Source organism: Passer domesticus, chromosome 11, assembly GCF_036417665.1.
Source record: "Passer domesticus isolate bPasDom1 chromosome 11, bPasDom1.hap1, whole genome shotgun sequence".
NCBI lineage: Eukaryota > Metazoa > Chordata > Aves > Passeriformes > Passeridae > Passer > Passer domesticus.
In genome coordinates this window covers 12,966,043-12,986,166 of record NC_087484.1, presented here as the reverse complement: position 1 = coordinate 12,986,166, position 20,124 = coordinate 12,966,043, and the positions used below count along the sequence as shown (strand labels likewise).

General features: G+C 51.0%; 1 protein-coding gene across 6 annotated transcripts; it reads right to left on the bottom strand.

Annotated features, from left to right (window-relative positions):
• Positions 1 to 758: 758 nt before the first annotated feature.
• ZIC4 (Zic family member 4) lies at positions 759 to 18,765 on the bottom strand. 6 transcript variants are annotated; one of them, XM_064385774.1, is made up of 4 exons: positions 18,657 to 18,765; positions 15,758 to 15,842; positions 10,150 to 10,767; positions 4,793 to 5,762 (listed from the first exon to the last, which is right to left on the bottom strand). In XM_064385774.1, the coding sequence occupies exons 1-4, from the start codon at positions 18,693 to 18,695 to the stop codon at positions 5,341 to 5,343; spliced, it is 1,164 nt and encodes a 387-aa protein (XP_064241844.1). In that variant the 5' UTR covers positions 18,696 to 18,765; the 3' UTR covers positions 4,793 to 5,340. The 6 variants fall into 6 exon arrangements, with proteins under 6 accessions (XP_064241841.1, XP_064241843.1, XP_064241844.1 ...); XM_064385771.1 differs by lacking the exons at positions 15,758 to 15,842; positions 18,657 to 18,765 and adding an exon at positions 759 to 3,582 and having other exon boundaries at positions 5,438 to 5,762; positions 10,150 to 11,403; XM_064385775.1 differs by lacking the exons at positions 15,758 to 15,842; positions 18,657 to 18,765 and adding an exon at positions 12,449 to 12,713.
• Positions 18,766 to 20,124: the final 1,359 nt, after the last annotated feature.

The window sequence follows — 20,124 nt, the reverse complement described above, 5'->3', positions numbered from 1 at the left end:
ATATTCCTGGCAGCCAAAGCCAACTTTTTGTCATCTCTGTGTGTTAGGCAACTTCTTTCAAGTTTTCCTTTCCCAAAAGCGAAGAGGGCAGCGCATGCGCAAGGCGCCGGCCGCGCTCGGGCCGCGGCGTGCCCGAGGCTGCAGCGTCCCTGCGAGCAGCAGGGCTGGCGTTTGTCACAGCGAGAAGGGAGCCCCGAGCAGGTTCGGGAGCTGCGGAACCCCGGAACCGATTAACATCCATCAGGACAATGCGCAAGGCAAAGGAGGCTTACTTTCAGATTACTGTAGCTGGAGAAAGAATTCCCTCTCTTAAAAAAAAAAAAGATATAAAATGCCCTAAATCCGCCTAGGAACCTTATAAAAAGGTTTTATTTCGCTGTGACTGGGACCTATTCTGGAGCGGGTGTGTGGAAATTCTTCAAAAGAACACTTGCATCCTGCGAAACAACAACCCTTCGGGCGGGGGGTGGGCAGCAGCCTCTCGGGGTGGCCCCTGCTGAAAACTCACCCCGAGTGTTGGTGCCCAGCATCCCAGTGTTGGTGTCCCCAGAGTCGCACAGTGCCCGCGAGGAGCCAGAGAGCCCCTGCGGAGGTAACCGGGACACGCACCTACCCCCAGAGGGACAGGCTGACACCGGGCTCTGGTTCCGCACCCTGCACCTTGGCCGCTGCCTAAAGTACAATTGGTTTGAAGTCTGCGATCTGAAAAATGTTGTCGCAGAAATGAAGCCAAAGAAGGAGTTTGTTTTGTTCTGTTCTTTTAATGGAAATGCCAACCTAAAACGATTAACATTAAAAAAGGCTGAAGACCAACAAAAACCACTCATTAATACTTGATTGTACACCACATTAATAGTACACAGGTTTGGGCATTTTTTTTTTCAACTAAAATAAAAAACAACAGAAACAGAAGGTTGATTACACAGTGTTTTAGGAATGGCTCGGTATCATCAGTACAAACACATAATTTAAAAGTGCACATTAAAAATAACCATAGAAATGAAATGCTTATAAATATTTATTGTAAAAAAATCCAAGTATTAAAAATAAATAGTATGTTCAAGAACACAACAGAACATTCTTTCATTGCCAAACGTGATAAAGAAAAATAAGGAATATAAGAAGTCTGGAAAGAGAGACAGTATACGAACATTGTAAATGTTTTTCTGCAAGCTACATTTGTCAGAGGGTTCTTCTCTGTACAGTTCACAAAGAATGTGCTAGATTTTCCCATAAATATGACAAGACCAAAAAATAATAACAATAATAATAATAATACCCACTCCACTCTAATTTGACTCTGTCTTTACTCAGAAAAGGTCCCATTAAATTAATGGTGTGGCTTAGAATGGCAGGATTGGGCTCAGATAATTCTTTAACAACTAAAACAGAAGTACACTGATGAGTTACAGCTTCAAGGAATTCATATTCCGAACAGGGCACTGCATGATATCCAATGAGAAACTACTAAATAAAACTTGATCAGGGAATCATTTCAATACAACACCGTTATGTTTATAAAATGAAGATACAAAAGGGATGCAGTTTGACTATCCTTACACGTACAGACAATAAAACATGAGAGCATATGGAAGCCATCACTTTGAATGCGTTAACAACTTCGATACATTGCAGTATATACATGCTTGATAGGTATTCGGACTGTTAAATGATCAAAGAATTTACTCTATATCTACACTCTTGCTTTCACTCTACTGGAGAGAAAACATTTGTTGGTCACAAAGTGGTGTTAATGAAACCCAACGTTTCTGCCTTCGCCTAAGAATCGCATTCCGTGCAGAGTGTGTGTAGGAATAATTTATTAGACGGAAAAGTTTGGAGGATGAAATGCAAAAACAATGGACATAATTTCAACTTTCGAACTGTAAGGTCATACAGACATCCATGGACATCTGTACACAGTCAGAGTTTCACGCAGACACAGCCACATATATCCAGATGTATGTCTATACACAGGATTCGATAGTTTGGTATTTTCTGAACCCTCCGGGCCCCTAAAGTTATCTTTAAAAGTTTGATTTTATCTCTTTAGAAACGGTTTAAAGCTAACGGGCAGGGTGAGTTTGACAGAGAGGAGAACAAATCGCTGACAAAGAACCTTTTACGTTTCATCAGCGTTGTTAGGACGACGAGCAGGAATTTCTCAGATAATAACTCCCACTTCAAAGATTTCTCAGCTCAATAGAAATTGGACCATCCTTTTTATTCAACCACAAGGGCTGGCACTAAAGACGACTCAACTGTTTGAATTTTTTTTCCCCGTGTTTATTTTTCCCCTATTCACTAGGGTACTTGGATAAAATAAACAACAAGACAATTACTGGAACATGGACTTCTAACTTTCCCGGGCCCACGGCCCAGCGCCCATGGCCCCGGCCATGCGGGTGTCAAGTTCCCCCGCACCACGGAGCCTCCGCTCGCTGCCACGCAGCGACAGCGGGACCGGGCGGAGGGACAAGGGGGTACGGCCGTGTCCCCCCGGAGCTCACCCCGCTTTCCAGCTCCTGGGGGATTTCCATCGGGACACCTACTCCCTGAGACAGAGACAGTCCAAAGAGGGGGATCTTCCAATCCCCATCCTATCTTCCGCTCCCACGTTTGGTGGGGAGGAAGGGAAGCACTCCTCAGGCTTTGTGGCCAGTTTTTGCTGCTGGAAGCTGGTCAGAAAGGCTGGGACAGCGGGCCGAGCTTGGGGGGCTGGCAGCCCTTTACTTTGGGGAGAAGGAGAGCGGGGCTACAGCGTCGGAACGGAGCGCGCCTCGGGGGGAGGGCGAAGCCCAGCAAAGCCCAGCTCCGCCGAAGTGCATTAGGTGGAGGAAGTCTATCTCTAGCGGGGAGCAGATTGAGTGTATTAAGCTAGCATGAAACCAAAGGTCAGTGCAAATGTATCTTAATAGACTGTCTCAAATGGAGTGTGCCTCCTTTGAAGGCCGCTTGCTATTGCTCTCCTCATTACCATAGCGATCCTAACGTGGCATGCTGATGCACCATAAAACTCACACTTTCAACCCCAAAATCAGGCCCTTTGAACAACCCGAGCTTGATTAGACCTTTCTCCTTTTCTTTCCCCCCTTAAAAACCATTTCCTTGCCTTTAGAAACTCGCCCTCAAATCCCAAATGCATTCTCTGATCCTGGCAGAAAGCAGAAACAAAAGTGAGCTGAGGCGACGGTTCAAGCGGGCCTTTTCTTCCTGACAGTCTTATCCATTTTTATTATGGTCTGGAACAAGTGCCCTGTTCGCGTGGGTTTTGTTTACCGGAAATTAAATGAAAATGATTTAGTTCGCGTCAAACAAAAATATATACTTGTATACACAAGAAAAAGGGCCTGTTAGACGTAAATATTATGTCCTTAATGAAAAGACTGGACGGGCTCCAGACTTCGCCTTTCACTATTTAAGTATGACTTGCCTATTGCCATAGAAATCCTAACTTACCATGAAGATTCACCGTTGTGAAGAAATACTTCTTTGTGCGAGCTTGCTTTGATGTCTAAGGCATAAGATTCAGGCTTTCAGCTGCTTCTGTCTAGATTACCTTGAGAGCAACGGGGTAGACATCTGTAACAAGCAAATGAAAAATTAAAGGTGATTAGCCTGCACATCCAAATACTTCTGTAAATAGAGAAATAAAGAAATAAACAGATCTCGGGACATGATGGAAACATCCTCCCTGCCCGCATCTGGGTTCTGCACTTCTCGATTTCTATGACACAAGTTTCGGGGGCTGGAGAAAGGCACTACTCTCCCCTGTTTAGATTCCTCTTTCACACATTGCTGTCACCTAGCTGATTCCCTAAGTGTATTCCCGTTAGCGACATGCTGTTGTCACTATCCGTGGTGTTTAAACACAAAAGTTGTTGAGTTTGGGCGAATGAGGAAAGGAACGCCGATTTGGTGCCTTGGGGAAAAATACGGGTGTATAAGTGAGGAAAGCACTGGGCACTGGGGTGTTTTTAGTCACTGACCAGCTATTTATTTTCCTGCCGCTTTTATATTTCTCGGTATCAACACACACGTGTGTATGTGCGTGCGTGTACCGTGGTACACACACAGTAACCCCGGTCACCTGCGTGCGGAGGTGATCTGTCAAACACCAGAGGATGCGCTTACAGCAGCCTTCTGTCTGCTCTCCTCAAGCCATAGAAACCCTTTCCAGCAGCCTACGCTATTTATTTGCCTATACTATCTGGTATTCTTAAACATAATTAAAGTAATTAAAACGGCACCATTCGGTAGTTTCAAGCTACCCCAGTGGAGAGGTTTGTTTATTTATTTTGGGGGTTGTTTATTTTTTTACCCCCCTCCCTTCTTTCTGTGAACCGGTGCAGTGAACCCTGTAGGTCTGAGGCTCTGGGACAGCGCGGAGATGCTAAAGCCGCGTTGTGGGAGCGGTTCGTTTCTCCTCGGGGCTGTCGGCAGGGCAGAGCCGTGGAGCAGCGGCCCCAGGTCCCCGCTGCCGGGGGCTGCCCGGCCCCCGCCCTGGCAGTGACGTCAGGGAATGGTGTCCCCCCACCCCGCCAGAACCGCCCCCCCGGGAGCTTCAGCGCCCACGGTTCAACAGGAGCCGCGCTCTGGGTGGGGACGGGCATGTTTAGGTATTAGGAGTCATTACCAGTGGGAGCTAAAATGGACAGTCAATCATCGCACCCCCCTGGGCCTTTCTTTATTAGCGGCTACTGGGTGGGGGGAGGAAATATATATATATGTATTTATATACAGAAAAAGGGAAAAGTAAGGAGATTCTTTACAGAAACGTCCATCGAACGGGTTAATTAATAAAAAAATTTAATGGATCCATTTTGTACAAATTGGTAACAAATAATAGTTTATATATATATATATTTCTTTAAAAAAACACACTCTCACAGAAAATCCTGGGCGAACAGAACAGTGCAGCACACAATACTGTTGACAAGAGAAAATCTGTACAGAGAAAATCTGTATGAAACCACTGAAGGGAAAGGGAAAGGAAAATGGGAAGAGGAAGGGGAGGAAAGGGAAAAGGATAGGGATAAGGAAGGGGAATGCAAATCAGCTGGCATGTAAACAAACTGGAGCAAGGCGGTCAGAGTGGGGGTGTGTGGCACGGCGGGAGGAGGCGGCAGCGCCCCGGCCGAGGCGAGCGCAGCCCTCCCGTGTGCCGGTGCCGGGGGCGCAGGCAGGGCCCACCCGCGCTCCGCAGCCTCTCCCTCCGCCAAGCGCCTCTCGCTGCCGCTCCCGCTCGGCTTCCCCGCGCCCGGCGCGGCGCTCCCCGTGCCGGCCGGGCCGTGCCGGGCCGGGCCGTGCCGGGCCGCCCGCCGCCGCCCCCGGCGCGCCCTAGCAGCGGGGCCGGGGCTCGGTGGGGAGGCGCGGCGGCGGGGAGGCGCCGGGGGGCCCGGGGGGGCCGCGGGGCCCCGCGCCTTGACACACGTACCATTCGCTCAGGTTGGCGGTGGGCTGCGCGGGCGCGGAGGGCTCAGCGTGGGAGCAGGAGGCGGGGGGCTCCCGGCCGGAGTCCGAGGAGGGGGACACCAAGGAGGGCGTGGAGGACTCGTAGCCGGAGCTGGGAGGAGGGGATTTGCAGTGCACTTTCATGTGTTTTCTCAGGGAGCTGGGGTGGGTGTAGGACTTGTCGCAGCCTCTCACTTTGCAGTTGTAGGGCTTGTCGCTGGTGTGGACATGCGAGTGCTTCTTCCTGTCGCTGCTGTTGGCGAAGCGCCTGTCACAGCCCTCGAATTCACATTTGAACGGCTTCTCCCCTGCAGGAGGCAATGGGCGAGCACAGCCATTAGCGGCGGCGGCGGGGCCGGGAGCAGCGCATCCCTCACCCCCACAGCCTCCCCGGACCCCTCTCTCCGGCCCTGCCACGGCTCCTCTCCCCGCGGAATCTCCTCTCACTAGCTCTGCCCTTCCCCGCCGAGCATCCCCCGGAGCCGCCGCTCCGTGCCCACCCGGACGCGTGGCCGGCTCCGCACACGGGGCGCCCTGCCCAGCCAGCCTCTCCTTCTCTTTCCCCTGGCCTGTGTGTGTGTCATCCTAAGGGTTTGTGCAAAAGACAAAGCTCCGAAACAAGGAAAAACTTAGAGAACTGCTCGTTCCGAGCAAACCTGTGCTGTCCCCGCAGACTCCGAAGTCCTGCAGAAAGAGCGGTCAGTGATTTATCCCTTCGAAGGCTTTTACGTTAAATACATTTCTCACAGTTCCCCAGGCACGTGGAAATATTTTCCATAACCTGGCTAACTCATATTTCATCCACTTCATACTTGTACTGATTACAATGCCATGGAAGATCCACATCCCCTTCCTTTCCCTGCTCCCCAGCTTGCTGATACCATGTGCTCAAGTCCGAAATATTTCAGAAAGACACTGATTGTGCGGGAAAAACCATAAAGATTCAGCAGAAGGATGACTAGGCCAGCGCACGGCACTGTCGCGAGGGTAGGATTCCCTTTTCATTTCAACCTACATAGCCACTGGAGGAATTGAATCGGGATTAAATTGTCTGATCATATATTAAGTGATGTTACGCATAATATAAATACAATCGTGTTGCTGGAGTCGTGTGAAAGTGTAACCTCGAATCGTGTGGACCTGGCATGGTAGACGATATACAGGAGGTTTTCAAGGAAACACGCCACAGCCAGATGCAGGATGAAATGCTGACGGCATTATTGTCGCTGACAATAGCAAACTGCAAAACCCTGTTTGCCAAGGGGTACCCAGGTCCTGTATCAACCGATTATGAAAATATTCTCCTCATCCGTCAAAAGTCAAAAAGTATCAGGGCGGAGAGGATTCCACAAAAATACATGGCCTAACCTTAACGTGAAGTGCAAACAAAGCAACTGTGTTCACCATCATGGCGTATGTAGCCGAAAGGACTTCCAATATTTGGTTTTGTGTGTTTATTTTGGCTTGTTTTTTTTAATTTCTTGGGTTGTGCATTTGTGGTTGTCGTTTTTATTTTTTTCCCTCTCAATTCGTCATGATTAAATTTAGGAGAGACTCAGTCTACATCGGGCTCGGCTGCGAGCAGAGACAAATAAAAGAAGGCATTCCAAATATTTCACATGAATGCACTTTATGCAAGGTGGGTGGGAAAGGCTCAAGCCTCCCCGTTTAAAGTATGCCCTTTCCGCACTGTAATGGTCAATGAGGAGCACTGACATCCTGCACCGCTAACATTTGCAGAGGATGGGTAAATATCTGGCGTTGGAGGGAAGGGAGGGAAGAGGTTAAAAATAAGGTCTCTCACAAAACGATGCGGATTCTGTAACCAAATACCGTCGACATACAGCGGTGCATATGCATAGACACACGCCCGCCTATAATCTAATTAGAGTTCCACGTAAGGAAATAATTTGACCTTCAGCATCTAAGTTGAGACAACAAATCAAGGATATTAGTGTAGTACAAGCAAGCAGTAAGTTAGGAGACCCCAGGGAAAGCCATCCTCATAAGCACTCTGCTTGTGCAAAGTGAGTTCCATTCAGGTAAAAGCGGGCTGCGCCGCACTGCGCTTTGCCGAGTTGAAAAATGTTCAACTTCGCTTAACCCCCTGAAAGAGCCACTGAAAGGTCCGTCCGTGCAGCCGGGTTTCAAGTGGGAAGAGGGCAGCATTTTCTCAGCTGCCTGGGTTGCATTCCCTGAACGCCTCAATAAAGAGGAGCCATCCGAGCCATTTGCAAGTATTCCTTTCGCGAGAGCAGGTTTTCTTTCGCGGAAATCCCGGCCCGGCAGGGAGAGGACACTGCACAGGTCCCGGCTGCCGCAGCCCGGGCACGGAGCCGCAGCCACGCACAAAGTTCCGCGGGCGATGGAGACTCGACCGCCATTTTAGCCCCACACTTGTAGCTGGGCAAAAGTGTTCAGTGAAACTCAGCCTGGAATTTGTGGCATAATCCCCCGTCTCCGGGAGTGGATTAAGGTATTTACCAACTTCTCCGGGTGAGCGGTGGTGGGGGGAAGCCGGAGCTGGCGGCTGCCGGGCTGCGGGCGAGGCGCGGGGGCGGCGGGGGCCGCAGGGAGGGAGCGGGGCTCCGTCCCACGCCTCGCACCATTGTTCCTGGCCCTCAGGGAAGGCGCTGAAGTGATCCCAGCCCGTCCTGCTCGTCCCGTTGCCGCCGCCTTAACGGCCTTATCCTCCAACCTGGAAAACTCGTACACCGCCAGATATCCCTCTGCCTGCTCCCCAGCCTCGGAGAAATCAGAAGTCATTAATATTTAAGGAGGCAATAATTTTCCTGTTGAATCTAGAACTGTCTTCATGAATAATTCGTAGTGAGTTCTATCAGGGTTTCAGAAACATTGCGTTTTTGACAACTTCTGGGTGTTTAATAGAAACGCTGGAACCATAAAGGCCCTGCAGGAGTTTGCACAATACAGCAATTAATCACGGAGAAAGTTAAAGCCAAAAGTACAGACGCGCCGAATGGTGTTTAATAAACGCAAATCTTCGCTCTCGGGTTTGCCCTGAACCTGCATCTCCGATGTAGGTCACTTTTCCCAAGAATTTAACCATTTTCTGCTTCAGAGACTTCAAACAGTGAGGCCGTTAAAGAGCAGTAAAAGTTTGTTTACTTAAGAAAAACACTATCATTAAGAGATGAGCTCTCCCGGTTAATGGCTGTACCTGTGCTGATCCAACAAGGAACTGGCTGGGATACAAGTTACGTGACCCGGGGATACCCCTTTTTCGAGGAAAAAGGGGGCCAAGAAGGCAGCCGAGGAACACAGCTATGCTGTCGTCCACCTCCTCCCCCCACCCCCCCCGCCCCGCACACAGACTTACTCCTCATAGAGCGATGGAAAAATAATGAGGTGACGAGTGACGGTCGCTGTAAAATCTCAGTGCTATGTTTAGATGATAGCGGTACGAAATTAGTGTATGTTCTGCATATTATATCACGTCGCGCTCTATCATAAAAAATGCAACTCCTGGAAGGTCAAGCCCTGCACCGAGCATGGGGGAAGGGGAGTTTTATGAACTGGAAGGCGAAAAAAATCGTTTGGCTGTAAGCAGATCTTACAATAGGATTATGTAGTTTCCCTCGCAGTGCATAAGGCTGTACAGAAGGGGGTGGGAGGTGGAAAACCCTACACTGGAACAGATTAAATTTTCCAAAAAGGGTTTATTTTTTATCTTCTTTAGAGAAGGGAAAAAAAAAAAAAAGAAAAAGAAAAAAAAAAAAGACAAGCCAGCGCTATGGACTACAAACACCGGCTGCTAAACTAATTAATACAACTTCACAAGCTGCTCCTGGAAGTGTGAAAACTTTCTACGTGCAATTTCATTAATTATAAATGCTTTCCTGGCCGGAAGAGTTCAAACGTAGTTCTGCAAGATCGTCCATCGTGTTACTTTATTTTCTGTTAACTAGAACTAACAGATGTTTCTGACACATGTCCCAATTTCACTTAACAGATCTGCAAATGACATTTCAGAATGTACAGGCCGAAAGAACACAAGGGTTTATTTTCTTTCTTTTCTTTTTCTTTTTTTTTTTTTTTTCCCTCACGAGAATCAGAAATCGCAGCTCCCCATATTTGCGAATGCAGAAAGTCGTTGGAAGGCAATGCTCATTAAAAATGTCAGTGTTATTCAGATCAAACATTTGAAACTCCCTCTGCCCAAAACAGAACTGTTGAACGAAAAGGTCGCAGCTGTGTTATTCTCACAATGTTCGAGCAGCAGCATCTCAGCGACATCAGTCAAAACTGACTAGACAAGTTGTAACTTCCATTGTTCACTTTTAATTTGTGAGCTTGCACAATGATTTCATTTTTTTCCCCCGACTACTTTAAATTGGAAAAAAAAAATCCTCGCCTGTGTGAATTAGCAGAAGTAGTAGCTGTATCGTTCGATATTTACACATATCTACCCATATAAACATTACAGCAACCCCTCCGCACAACCAGAAAAAAATATGAACGAGAATTCTGAGATTTGCTCTCGCTCTCCCCTTCCCCCCCTTTCCTCCCCCTTCTCCAAACGGTAAAGAAGCAAACAAATCTGAGAATTTATTTTCCAGTAGTACTTGGCGTGCATTCAATAACAACTCAAAGGATACATTAAAAAAAAAAAAGGCAGCAAATCAGTACGCGGAATAACGGAGAGAAAGAGTAAAGAGAGCTTTACATACTGACCTGTATGAGTTCTTTTGTGTATTTTGAGATTCTCTGATCTGGCAAACACTTTGCCACAGCCTGGGAAAGGGCAGGGGAAAGGTTTTTCACCTGTGTGGACTCTGATGTGATTTACAAGTTTATATTTGGCCTTGAAAGGTTTCCCTTCTCTTGGACACTCTTCCCAGAAACATATGTGATTGGACTGCTCGGGTCCTCCAACGTGCTCCACCGTGACATGAGTCACCAGCTCGTGCATCGTGCTGAAAGTTTTCGAGCATAATTTTTTGGGAGTCTGGTCCAACTCAATCCACTTACAGATGAGTTCCTGTTTGATGGGCTGCCTCATGTAACGAAAGAAGGCACCCGGGCCGTGGTGTGGAGCCAGGTTCACGTTCAGATTCATACCACCGTAGTTATGAAGCGAAGAAGCAGCAAAATGATCTGTCCTGGAGGCTGGTACTTGAGTGAAATGTTCAGACCTGGCGTACATTTCTCCAGGTAACCCCAGTCTGAGCTGTCCGTTTAGATGGCCACCTGGAGCTGCATGGGGAGGCTGCTCATGGAGTCCAGTGAACAGAGAGGGATTCCCAGCTTCTGAGTGGTGGTGCTGGTGACCATGGTGTCCGGGGTAGCTACCTGTTGTTGAGACAAACAGTCCGTGGTGAGAACTTGCAGCGGGGTGCTGCTCGGTCAGCCCTGGCATGAGTGGGGCCGGCAGGTCTCTGCGTATGAAGAAGTCCCTACCTGCTGCCAGAGCCTGGGCTGGGTGAGACACGGGGTAAGGGGCTGCTGGTGACTGCGCCGGGCCAAACGCTGCCGTTTGACTAGAGAGCACCTCGGCTTGGCCTGCCATATGATGATGATGATGATGATGATGATGATGGTGGTGGTGGTGGTGGTGGAGGAGCTGGTGGTGGGGATGAGGGGCAGGGCTGATCTTAAGGGCCGCGGGGTGATGCTGAGGAGGAGGATGAGGAGGAGGATGGTGGCGGTGCCCCATGTGTTCTGGCCGGAGCTGCTGCGGCCCGAGGCGGCACTCGGCGGCGTGCTGCCCCGGCTGCGTGGTGTGGGGGTGCCCGGCGACGCCCGGGAAGCCTGTCACGCTCTGAGGGGGGTGGAGATGGCGGCCAGGAGCCCCCGCCAAGCCTGCTAATCTCAGCGCCGTGTTCCGCCTGGAGAGAGCAGCGGGGTCCATCACCGGGATCCCCAGAGCATCCACGCTCATTAGCTTCTAACGCTAAAAAGTCACCTGACAGCGGGAGGAGAGATACACAGGGCAGCGGGGGGGAAGGGGGGGAGCGGGGGAAACAACTTTCTATTTTTTTTTCTTTTTTTCTTTTTTTTTTTCCTCCTTTCTCCCAAAATAAAAAAAAAAAAAGTTTCGCGGTCCCGCTGCCCTGGCGCGGGACGCACGGGCGGCTGTGCCAGCGGGTGGGCTCGGGGGCCGGCGGGAGGCTTTGGCGGCGGCCGGGGCGGTGCCGCGGCGCGGCCCGCGCTGCCCGGGGCCGGCGAGGCCCTCACGGCGCGGCGGGACCGGCCGGGCCGCGCTCCGGCCGCGCCGCTGCCCCGCCGGCCGCGCATCGCCGCGCCCGCCCATTGGCTGCCGCCGCGGTGACGTCACCGTGACAGGTCCCGCCGCCGCCTGAAAGGGAGATCGCCGGTGCCGCGGGGGGCGCGCGCGGGGACGGGCTGCGCATGCGCCGCCGGGCCAGCCCTTCCCCCGGCGCCCCCGTCTGCGGCCCGGCCCGCCCTGAGGGCTCCGCCCGGGGCGCTCCGCCCGGAGCCGGGCACTGCCGCTCTTCCGCCTGCGGCCGGGGAAAAAAGCCTCTGTGGGAGCGGAGGGCATCGCCCCGGCCTCCCCCTCGCCTCTGTCCGTTCCCGCTGCCCTGCCCTGAGACCAGGGGCGGTCGCGGGGCTCGCCCCCGGAGGGCACGGGCGGCCCCGCCGGTCCCCGCCGCCCGGCCAGAGCAGCGGCAGCGGTGCCGGAGCCGGTCCCGCCGGCGGGCCCTCGGCACTTGTTGCGGCGCGGGAAGGGAGAGGGTCCTTGCCCGGCAGGAGCCGCTGGCCGCTCCTGGCCAGGCGTGACCAGCCCGGGCCCGGGGATCGGCCCGCGACTGGGCGGCCGCCCCACGAAGGATCCCGAGACTCGCATTCCCTTCCCCCTCCTCGGACAAGTTTTATCTGTTCATAAAGTTGTCTGATGACCGGCCGCCGGAGCAATGCGAGAAATTGTGATGTTCAGGCTGAATCTGAGTGTTTAACCCAGAAGAGGGAGTCTCTCCCTTTCCCTCTCTCACTTTCTCTCACGCACACTTACAGGGTAGTTGCACGTAAAATCCCCGTCCTGGGCTTGAAGGAAAAGCATTGCCAAACATTCATAGCGGACTCGGTTCTGATGATTCTCACCTGAAGGAAATAACATGGTCTGCAGGGTTTGCGTGCTAGTGGTGGAAGTGTGGGTTTGGGTTTTAGCTGGACACACTGAGGCCTTACAGGTTTAGAAAAGCTTAGGGCTTCAGCACAGGAGGAAGCATCTGCTTAAGTTTTTAAGAAGGGGATTGTGAACTTAAAAAAAGTTAATGAAACATGGGAAAAGATTCTTCTGCTCCAAGAAAGAAAAACACATCTTTAAATATCTACCCACTCTATTACCATAATACTTGGATCCTGACACAAAAACGGCTCCACCAATAACCTCACGGTCTTACGAAGTATAGCAATGATTAATTCTCTACCTATCCTATCAAACTCCCATCATTTTAATACATTGACTCGCTGTTAACTTGCCAGTGGGTTCTTTACCAGATGCATGCCAGGTAAAGCTCCCAGCACAGAATTTTGCATTTCCATAAGAATTTAAGTGTTGGCGATCAATAGGCTTTATGTGTAGTAGTAAAACAAGAAACTATTTGGCAATGTCAACCCAGCTACTTTCATAACTGAAACTGCAAGGCAATGGCTGGAAACCATAAGATTAAAGTTTAGGACACACATAACCACATAGGAGACATTTTTGTCACAGCTTTGCACATTCTGGGTTGGCTGCAATCACGTACTTTGTCTCTGCTTGCATTTACCATACTTGCACTGTAAAACTAGGCTGATATTTAGGTAACTAGCTATAGATACATCCTTGCACGCATCTTTCTGAGTGGAGATGATGAAAAGTGACAAATGATGCAATTAGCTCCCCAACCTTACATAACATGTTTACGCAGGCATTTTAAACCACACACCATCCTCACAATATCTCAACTTTCAAGTCTACTTGCTCTACAAAATGGATTTGACAGTCCTATTCATGACCATCTCAATAGGAGTGCACAGAAGAGACAAACGTTAGGAAGTATGAATCTGTTACTTACAAATGTACTGAGACTGTGAATCCCAAATAAAGCTGCTTTCCTCATACCTCCTTAAAACACTGCATCTCTACATACTTGTTATCCATCAATTCTGACACTTCTCAGTCAAGGGAGAAAACATCTGGAAGAGTTTGCCAATTTAAAAAAAAGTCATAACCATTTTGCCCTAAGTTCACTTCAAATGTTGTGATGATTTCTTGCCAGACACTCATGGCTCTCAGTTGCCCCCCACTCAGGGCTGTCTCTCACACCCTTTTCCAGGCAGCGAAGGAGAACCTGTCCCTCGGTGTCCCTCACTGCAAGGTGAGGTTGATGTGAGCCCCGGTTGTCGTGGGGGGAGCGGGCGGGGGCGGGCGGGGGCCGCCACATGACTGCGGGAGGCGGAGAAACGGGGAAGAGGAGGGGAGCGGGCCCCGACCCGGACGGGCCCCGCTCATCTCCCACAATGTTTTGAAAACTTGCACGCCTGTCGGTGCAGCCCTTTGGCAGCGGGAGCTCCTACTGCTGCCACTCGAGAGGTGACCGAGGCCTCCTGCTTCCTGGCAGCGGCCTGAGCCCGATTGACCAGACACGCCGGGCTCTCGGCAAACTCTCAAATGTGTCAACAACAGCTTCTGCAGGGCCAGCAAACTGGCTGCTTGATCCCGAGCCCGAATTTTCCTATGGCTGCTGTGTGTCTGCGACCCCGTCCTCAGCCCCTGGCCCCAAAGCTGGCCAGAGCTGGAGGGTTGCTCTAAAGAGGCGACACGTTGTCAAGACGAGTCACAAGCGCTTCTCTGACCCCCGACCCGGCTCTCGTGGAAGAACGCCGGGGCTGTGCCCTGGCTGAGGGCTGAGCTGTCCCCGCTGCTTTCCGCTGCGCCATGCGGGGCCCGGAGCTCCGCCTGCCGCAGCTCGGGGTGGGCAGCCCCGACCCTCCGGCCTCTGCCCGCACCCCCGCCCCGCCGGGGCCTGCGGCTGAAACCGGCTGCACATCCCTCTGCGGGGTGGGAACGGCCCCAGCTGCTCACCGGCTTCACCTTAGCCTTGTTCTTTCGGTAGTGATCTACCTAAACATCAAGATGCTTGTCGCTATCTCGAATATTGCTTCAAAGATAGCCCCCTTTCTAACCGTGCTCAGCTCAAGGCACAGCTCCTGCCCTCGGGAAGCACTGAAGAAAGCCAAATTTGACTTTAATCCACCCTGTGTTCTCCCACTTCCACCTCTGTGGAAACTTCCCGACCAGCCAACTATAAAATATCCAGCCGGTGCCCCAGGGCTGGGCCGGGCCGGGATGCTCTGAGCACTTCAGACAGGCTTCGGGGGTTACTTTTTTAGGCTTGAAACCCCGAACGAGAGGCGGTGAAGAGATCTCTCTGAAAACCCCTCATCTTTACTGTGGGGAAGAGAAAAAACGCGAGGAGTGAAAACAGAGAGGACCAAGGAAGTCACCCTGCGCAATTCCTTATCCCTTAAAGTCGCCTTGGCAGAGAGGGATGCGGGAAGCAGACTCGGGACCTGAGCCGAGTCCCTGCCTGCCCCGGCAGAAGGCACTGCTGGTTAGGAAGAGGTGGTTCAAGAACGCCTTTCAGCAATGCCAGTTTCACCTCAGGGAGGAGAGGGTACCGAGCAGCTCGAGAGCACACTCTGCCTTTGTTTTTATTCCCTCGCCCCATATCCACTTATGGGGACTTCTTTATTTCAGGGCTCCCAAACAATGGGAAGTCGGCTACCAGACAAGCAGCGGTTTGTGCCTAGGTTTGCCTCTCACATTTTGTGACCTAGAGCTACCCTAGGACAAGCAAATCATATGCTTATTTTAAATAGAATATTTCATTCAGGACCTCAAGATTAAGGTATTCCTGTCAGATAAGCTGTCAGTCACTGACTACTTAGACACCACATTGTGGAAGCCTGGTATCCCTGGTAAAGATGATACATATCATGTAAACCCCATCAACAAGATCAAAGTCTTCTTCTTTAATAGGATCCAATACATGTCAAACCTCATTCCAATCAAATCGTCCGTAAATGAATTCAAGATGAATATGTCATAGAATAATGTGACAGTGCAATCACATGGGGTCAGGGGTTGTTGTTTCAATGAGAGAGTCGTCAAATATTAATTCTAGAACCTCCAAATGAATAGGCATTGAGCAGGATTAGGCAGCTGCTGGTGGGGTGTTCTGTCGCTGATTTGTGTTTATGCAAGTACGTTAAACACTAAGCTGAAAAAAATACAGTCTCCTTTGAACTGTAAAAAGGACATATTTTAACTTACTTGACTTTTCCAGGATGTTTCTGTAAAGTCGTTTTCTTTTCCTCATTACAAGGGGAGTCTTGTGCCTCATTTCCTGACTTTGTTCCTGTTTGGAGAGAGAGGTAGAAAGTTAAGAGCAAAACTATTTGTGTGTGATATGGAATGAGTAAAGCACCCTATATGATGGGCATCATGGATTCAAAAAGAAAAGGAAAAAAAACCCAAACCCCCAAAAAACAACCCATAAAACCAAACCAAAACACAAGTTAGGCAATGAGAGGGGAAGGGAAGCTTTCTCCGAGGGGAAACTGGAGGCTGTCTCCCCAGCAAAGCAGCACATGTTTTATGGAGTCATGAAGTTTCCATGGCTGATTTAGGAGAAAAAAAAAAATATGAAAGGACATCTTTTCAGTTCTCCTTTGATCTGACATTCACCTTCTGGCAGGCTATTGTAAGGCAAGTTTTTACCCACTCGGCTATATTGTTTACAGATCCTTCCGTCCCGAAATTAAATTCCGGACTCTCTGCGAGCCTCCAACACAAGTTGTTGTCTCAGCAAGGATTAGTATAGTACCACCCTGGCACTTCTCCCTGCCTATAATTTTCAGCTTGCTCTTTGCTCTCTGTAAGGCAGAGCACTGCCACTGCTACAGGCAGAACTTTGCACAGCTTGCTTTGAGCGGCAGCAACAGCTTTGAGAGCAGACCTGGGGCTGGAAGCAGCGTCTGAGTCTGAATTTGTGCAGATATCTTTGAAATTCTCAGGATTTTGTTTGTTTTGTTTTTAATACAGAAAAGCACACTAGAGTCTGGAATCTGTTACTTAAAACGACATTATTATTATTATTATTATTATTATTATTATTATTATTATTATTATTACTCTCGCTATATTATTATTATTACTCCTACTACTATTATTATAGGCACTCCAGAGCTAGTAAACAAAAATCTGTACTAAGACAAACACTTGATGTATTAATTACGAAACTTCATCATGGTATCATAGTCATAATTTTTCATAAATAATTTGATGTTCTCAGTATTTTTTCACTGCTGTGATGAAAATTACTGCGAAAACTTTAACAATCCATTAGGAATTAAAATTCCTAGTCAACTTCCATTCATTCTCGCACTTTTCCCAAGTCAGAGCGGCCAACATTGCCCCGCTAGTGAGAGGTTTGCAGGAGTTGTGCTTTATTGGTTAGAGTGGGAGGCTGGAGAGTGCTCAGTTCCCAAGTGTTCGCCAAAACTTGTTGAAACTGGACAAAAAAAAAATCGCTGCATTTAATATTTCAAATGGTTACCAGATGACAAAAAGGAAGGCAAAACAGTTCTGCATTTCAGAGTAAATATTGGCTAAAACTCTAGCTCGACCTCGCACGCTTTTCTCATCCGCACTGTGCCTTCGGCGGAGCAGGAGGGTGAGGATGTCCCCTTGCCCAGAGCGCTGGGATGTCGGGCGCTAGTGTGGGGCACAGCTGCCCGCGGTGTCGCGCTGGGCTGCGATGGGACCCGCCCGCCCCTCCCCGAGCGCTGCTCCCGCACCGGGGGAAGGAGCCGGCTGAGCGGGGCCGGAGCAGCCGCCCCGGGGCATCCCGAGCCAGACCGAGTGGGCGGCAGCAGCGACGGCGTGTGCCCCGCCGCCACCGGCTTGTCACCCAACCTGGACTTTCCGCGGCCGCGCAGGGCGGAGGGAGCGTTCCCCGGGAAGGGCTCGGTGCAGGAATAAAGTTTCTCGTCTCCGGGTGGAGAGAGCCCCGAGAGAAGCCCGGCCAAAGGGGTGGACTCCCCGGGCTGAGGGATCGTGAGTGACAAAGCAGTGACAGGAAAGGGGTCGGCGAGAAGCCCAAGCGAGCCCCCATCGGTCGGCGCTGTGCCGGTGCCCGGGGCTGGCACACTGACTTGGGCTCGGGTCAGAGGTCACCTTCGGGTGTATCGCCCTGGGCAGGGATTTGGGATCTTTCCCCCTTCCCCAGCCGGTTTCAGACACGGGACGGCCCCTCGGGCCGGGAGCAGGCGGCAGCACCCATTTCCCGGAGCAGCGCCCCCGGCTCTGCCGGCGGGGGGCGGGGAGAGGCCGGAGGGGGCCGGCCGAGCTGCCGGGCTCCATCCCTCCCGCACCCGCCTATAAAGCTGGGCTTGAGGTGCCGGGGCGCCGGGTCCCCCGGAGGGCCCCCGCGGCACCGGGCGCGGCGGTGGGCGAGGTTCTGGGCGGGGAGCGCGTCCCCAGGGACGCCTCCCCACGGGGCTCGCCATTGTCAGCGCTCGTCCCCGCTCTGCACGCCGTCCCGGGCTCCCGGCCCTGCCTGGGCGGCCGCAGGACCCTTCCGGTCCCGGTGCTCGCCCGTCCGAAGCCAGCCCGGTCGCAGTCGGGGCGGGGAGCGCCTGAGCCCCGCTCTGCGCACCCCGCCGCCCTGTTCCCGGGGCTCCGCCGCTATACGCTGCGCGCACCTCCAGGCCGAGCCTCCCTTTGCATTTAGGGGGGCGGGCGCGGCTCCCGGCGTCCGACAGAAGGTGTCGGGTCCCCCCTTCGGTGCTCCCCGGGCTCTCGGCCCTCCGTCCGCCCCCGCCCGCCGAGGTGCCGCCGGGACCCTGCCCCACGTGGGCGAGGGGCAGCCGAGGCGCTGCCCCCCCCGCACCGCAAGGTTCCAGCCCTTCTTCCCGGGGTGGCCAAGCCTCCTCCCGACGACCCCCCCCCGACGACAGGGAGCTCTCTTCCAGCCCTTGGGGCAGGCGGTGGGGGCTAGCCAACTGCCCGGACTGCACAGGCACCCCCTACACCCAGGCACTTACCCCTGCGACCTGTTGAAGGTTTCCCCTCATTTCTGAACTGGCGAAAATAAAAGTGGGGGTGGAGGGGAAGGGAAAAGAAAGAAAGAATGAAAGAAGAAAACAATAACCCCCCCCTAGGAACCCACCACCTCTTTGGCGCTTGCATCGAGGCGGTCATCCTTCATTTCTTCTTTTCTTGCTTTCTGGAAGCAGTTAGGGAATGTATGATGAAGCAGAAATGAGCCGTCAGGATGATATTTTAATGGCTTATATGTCACGTTGGTGCATGTGGCTTTGAACTGGAGCAGCTTTCGTTTCCTGCAGAGAGCGCACCGCAAATCCCACTTGATAACTTCTACAACCCACAACATTTTTTTTTTTTACATTCACTCTTACACTGTATATTTAGATACGCTTCCTAAAAATACCTTCTCGTCTGCCTTCTCGTACATTTTGCACCGACCTGGGATGATCACTGGATTCCCCTTGCACTGGGAGGCAGGCTAGCACTGAACTACCCAACTTTCCAGCTCTCCGAATGCCATCGCCCAGCACACTTCACAATAAGGCTGACAACTCTGTCCTTCGCCTAATTTTAGCACCAAATACAGAAAGTAGTGCAACACCCGCCTTAAGACTGTGTCCACACCCAGGCGCTCCCTAGAGCGGGTATACCTGTTGCTCTGAGCTATTGCAATTCCATCAAATAGATTCCGTAGAATAAATGCAAACGTGTAGATTCAGCTCACCATTATTCTAAAAAAAAAAACCAAACCCAAAACCCACCAAACCCTGTAAAGCCTCCCGAGATCCAAGGAAAATTACATAATAGATCTGCTTTGAAAGCTGTCTCCTGCACCGAGCACAGGCACACTGCGTCTGCAGATAAACTGCAGGGAAACATTCCGTCAAGGCGTATCAAAGTTTATTTATTGTCGTTGATGTTTGTTTGTTTGTTTTCTAGCCGCAATGGCCATTTTATACCTCTCAAAATGAGGCAATTCTCGCCCGAGAAGGGTTCTCGCAGCAGCGCTGCCGGTCCGACTCCCCAGTACCTGCGCTGCGGATTGCTTACCAGCGGCTATAATTAGAGAGGATGAGTTTAAAGTTTCTTTGTTTGGAACTAGGAATTGGAGGGGCTCGGATGGAGCTGCGAAGGAGGCAAGTGAGGGGCTGAACAAAGGCGAAATGTATGGAGTCTGACTCTTAGCGAGCTTTTGGTGTTTTCGTTACTAGAAAATAATTAGAGCTAATGAATATGCAGGCGACCGAGTAAATAAATAATTTGCCAGTTTTATATATGTACGCACATGGACACATACGTAAGTGTATCTATACACACACACACAAAGGCGTCTATATTTTAAAGTTTCCTGAGATATTTTTTTAAGAGCCGAAGCATCGTTTAAAATATTGTACAAATGTTGCTTAGCTTAATTGATTAAGCCACTAAGGTTTTCTGCTTTTAAACACCATACTTATACATTTCAGCAATCATTTTAATATATAGTCAATGGCTCTTTGTAGCGGGAACAAAAAAGAACTATCCACAGTTTTTCAATAGACTTTGAGCTGGGGAAAGACAGGTTAATCGAGGGTTGCATCTAGAAAACA

Excerpts from the sequence above, each read along its gene's own strand:
- ZIC4 (XM_064385770.1), bottom strand. The coding sequence starts at position 11,356 with ATGAGCGTGGATGCTCTGGGGATCCCGGTGATGGACCCCGCTGCTCTC. Across the intron at positions 5,763-10,149 it reads ACACAAAAGAACTCATACAG|GGGAGAAGCCGTTCAAATGT; the intron begins GTCAGTATGTAA and ends TGCCTCCTGCAG.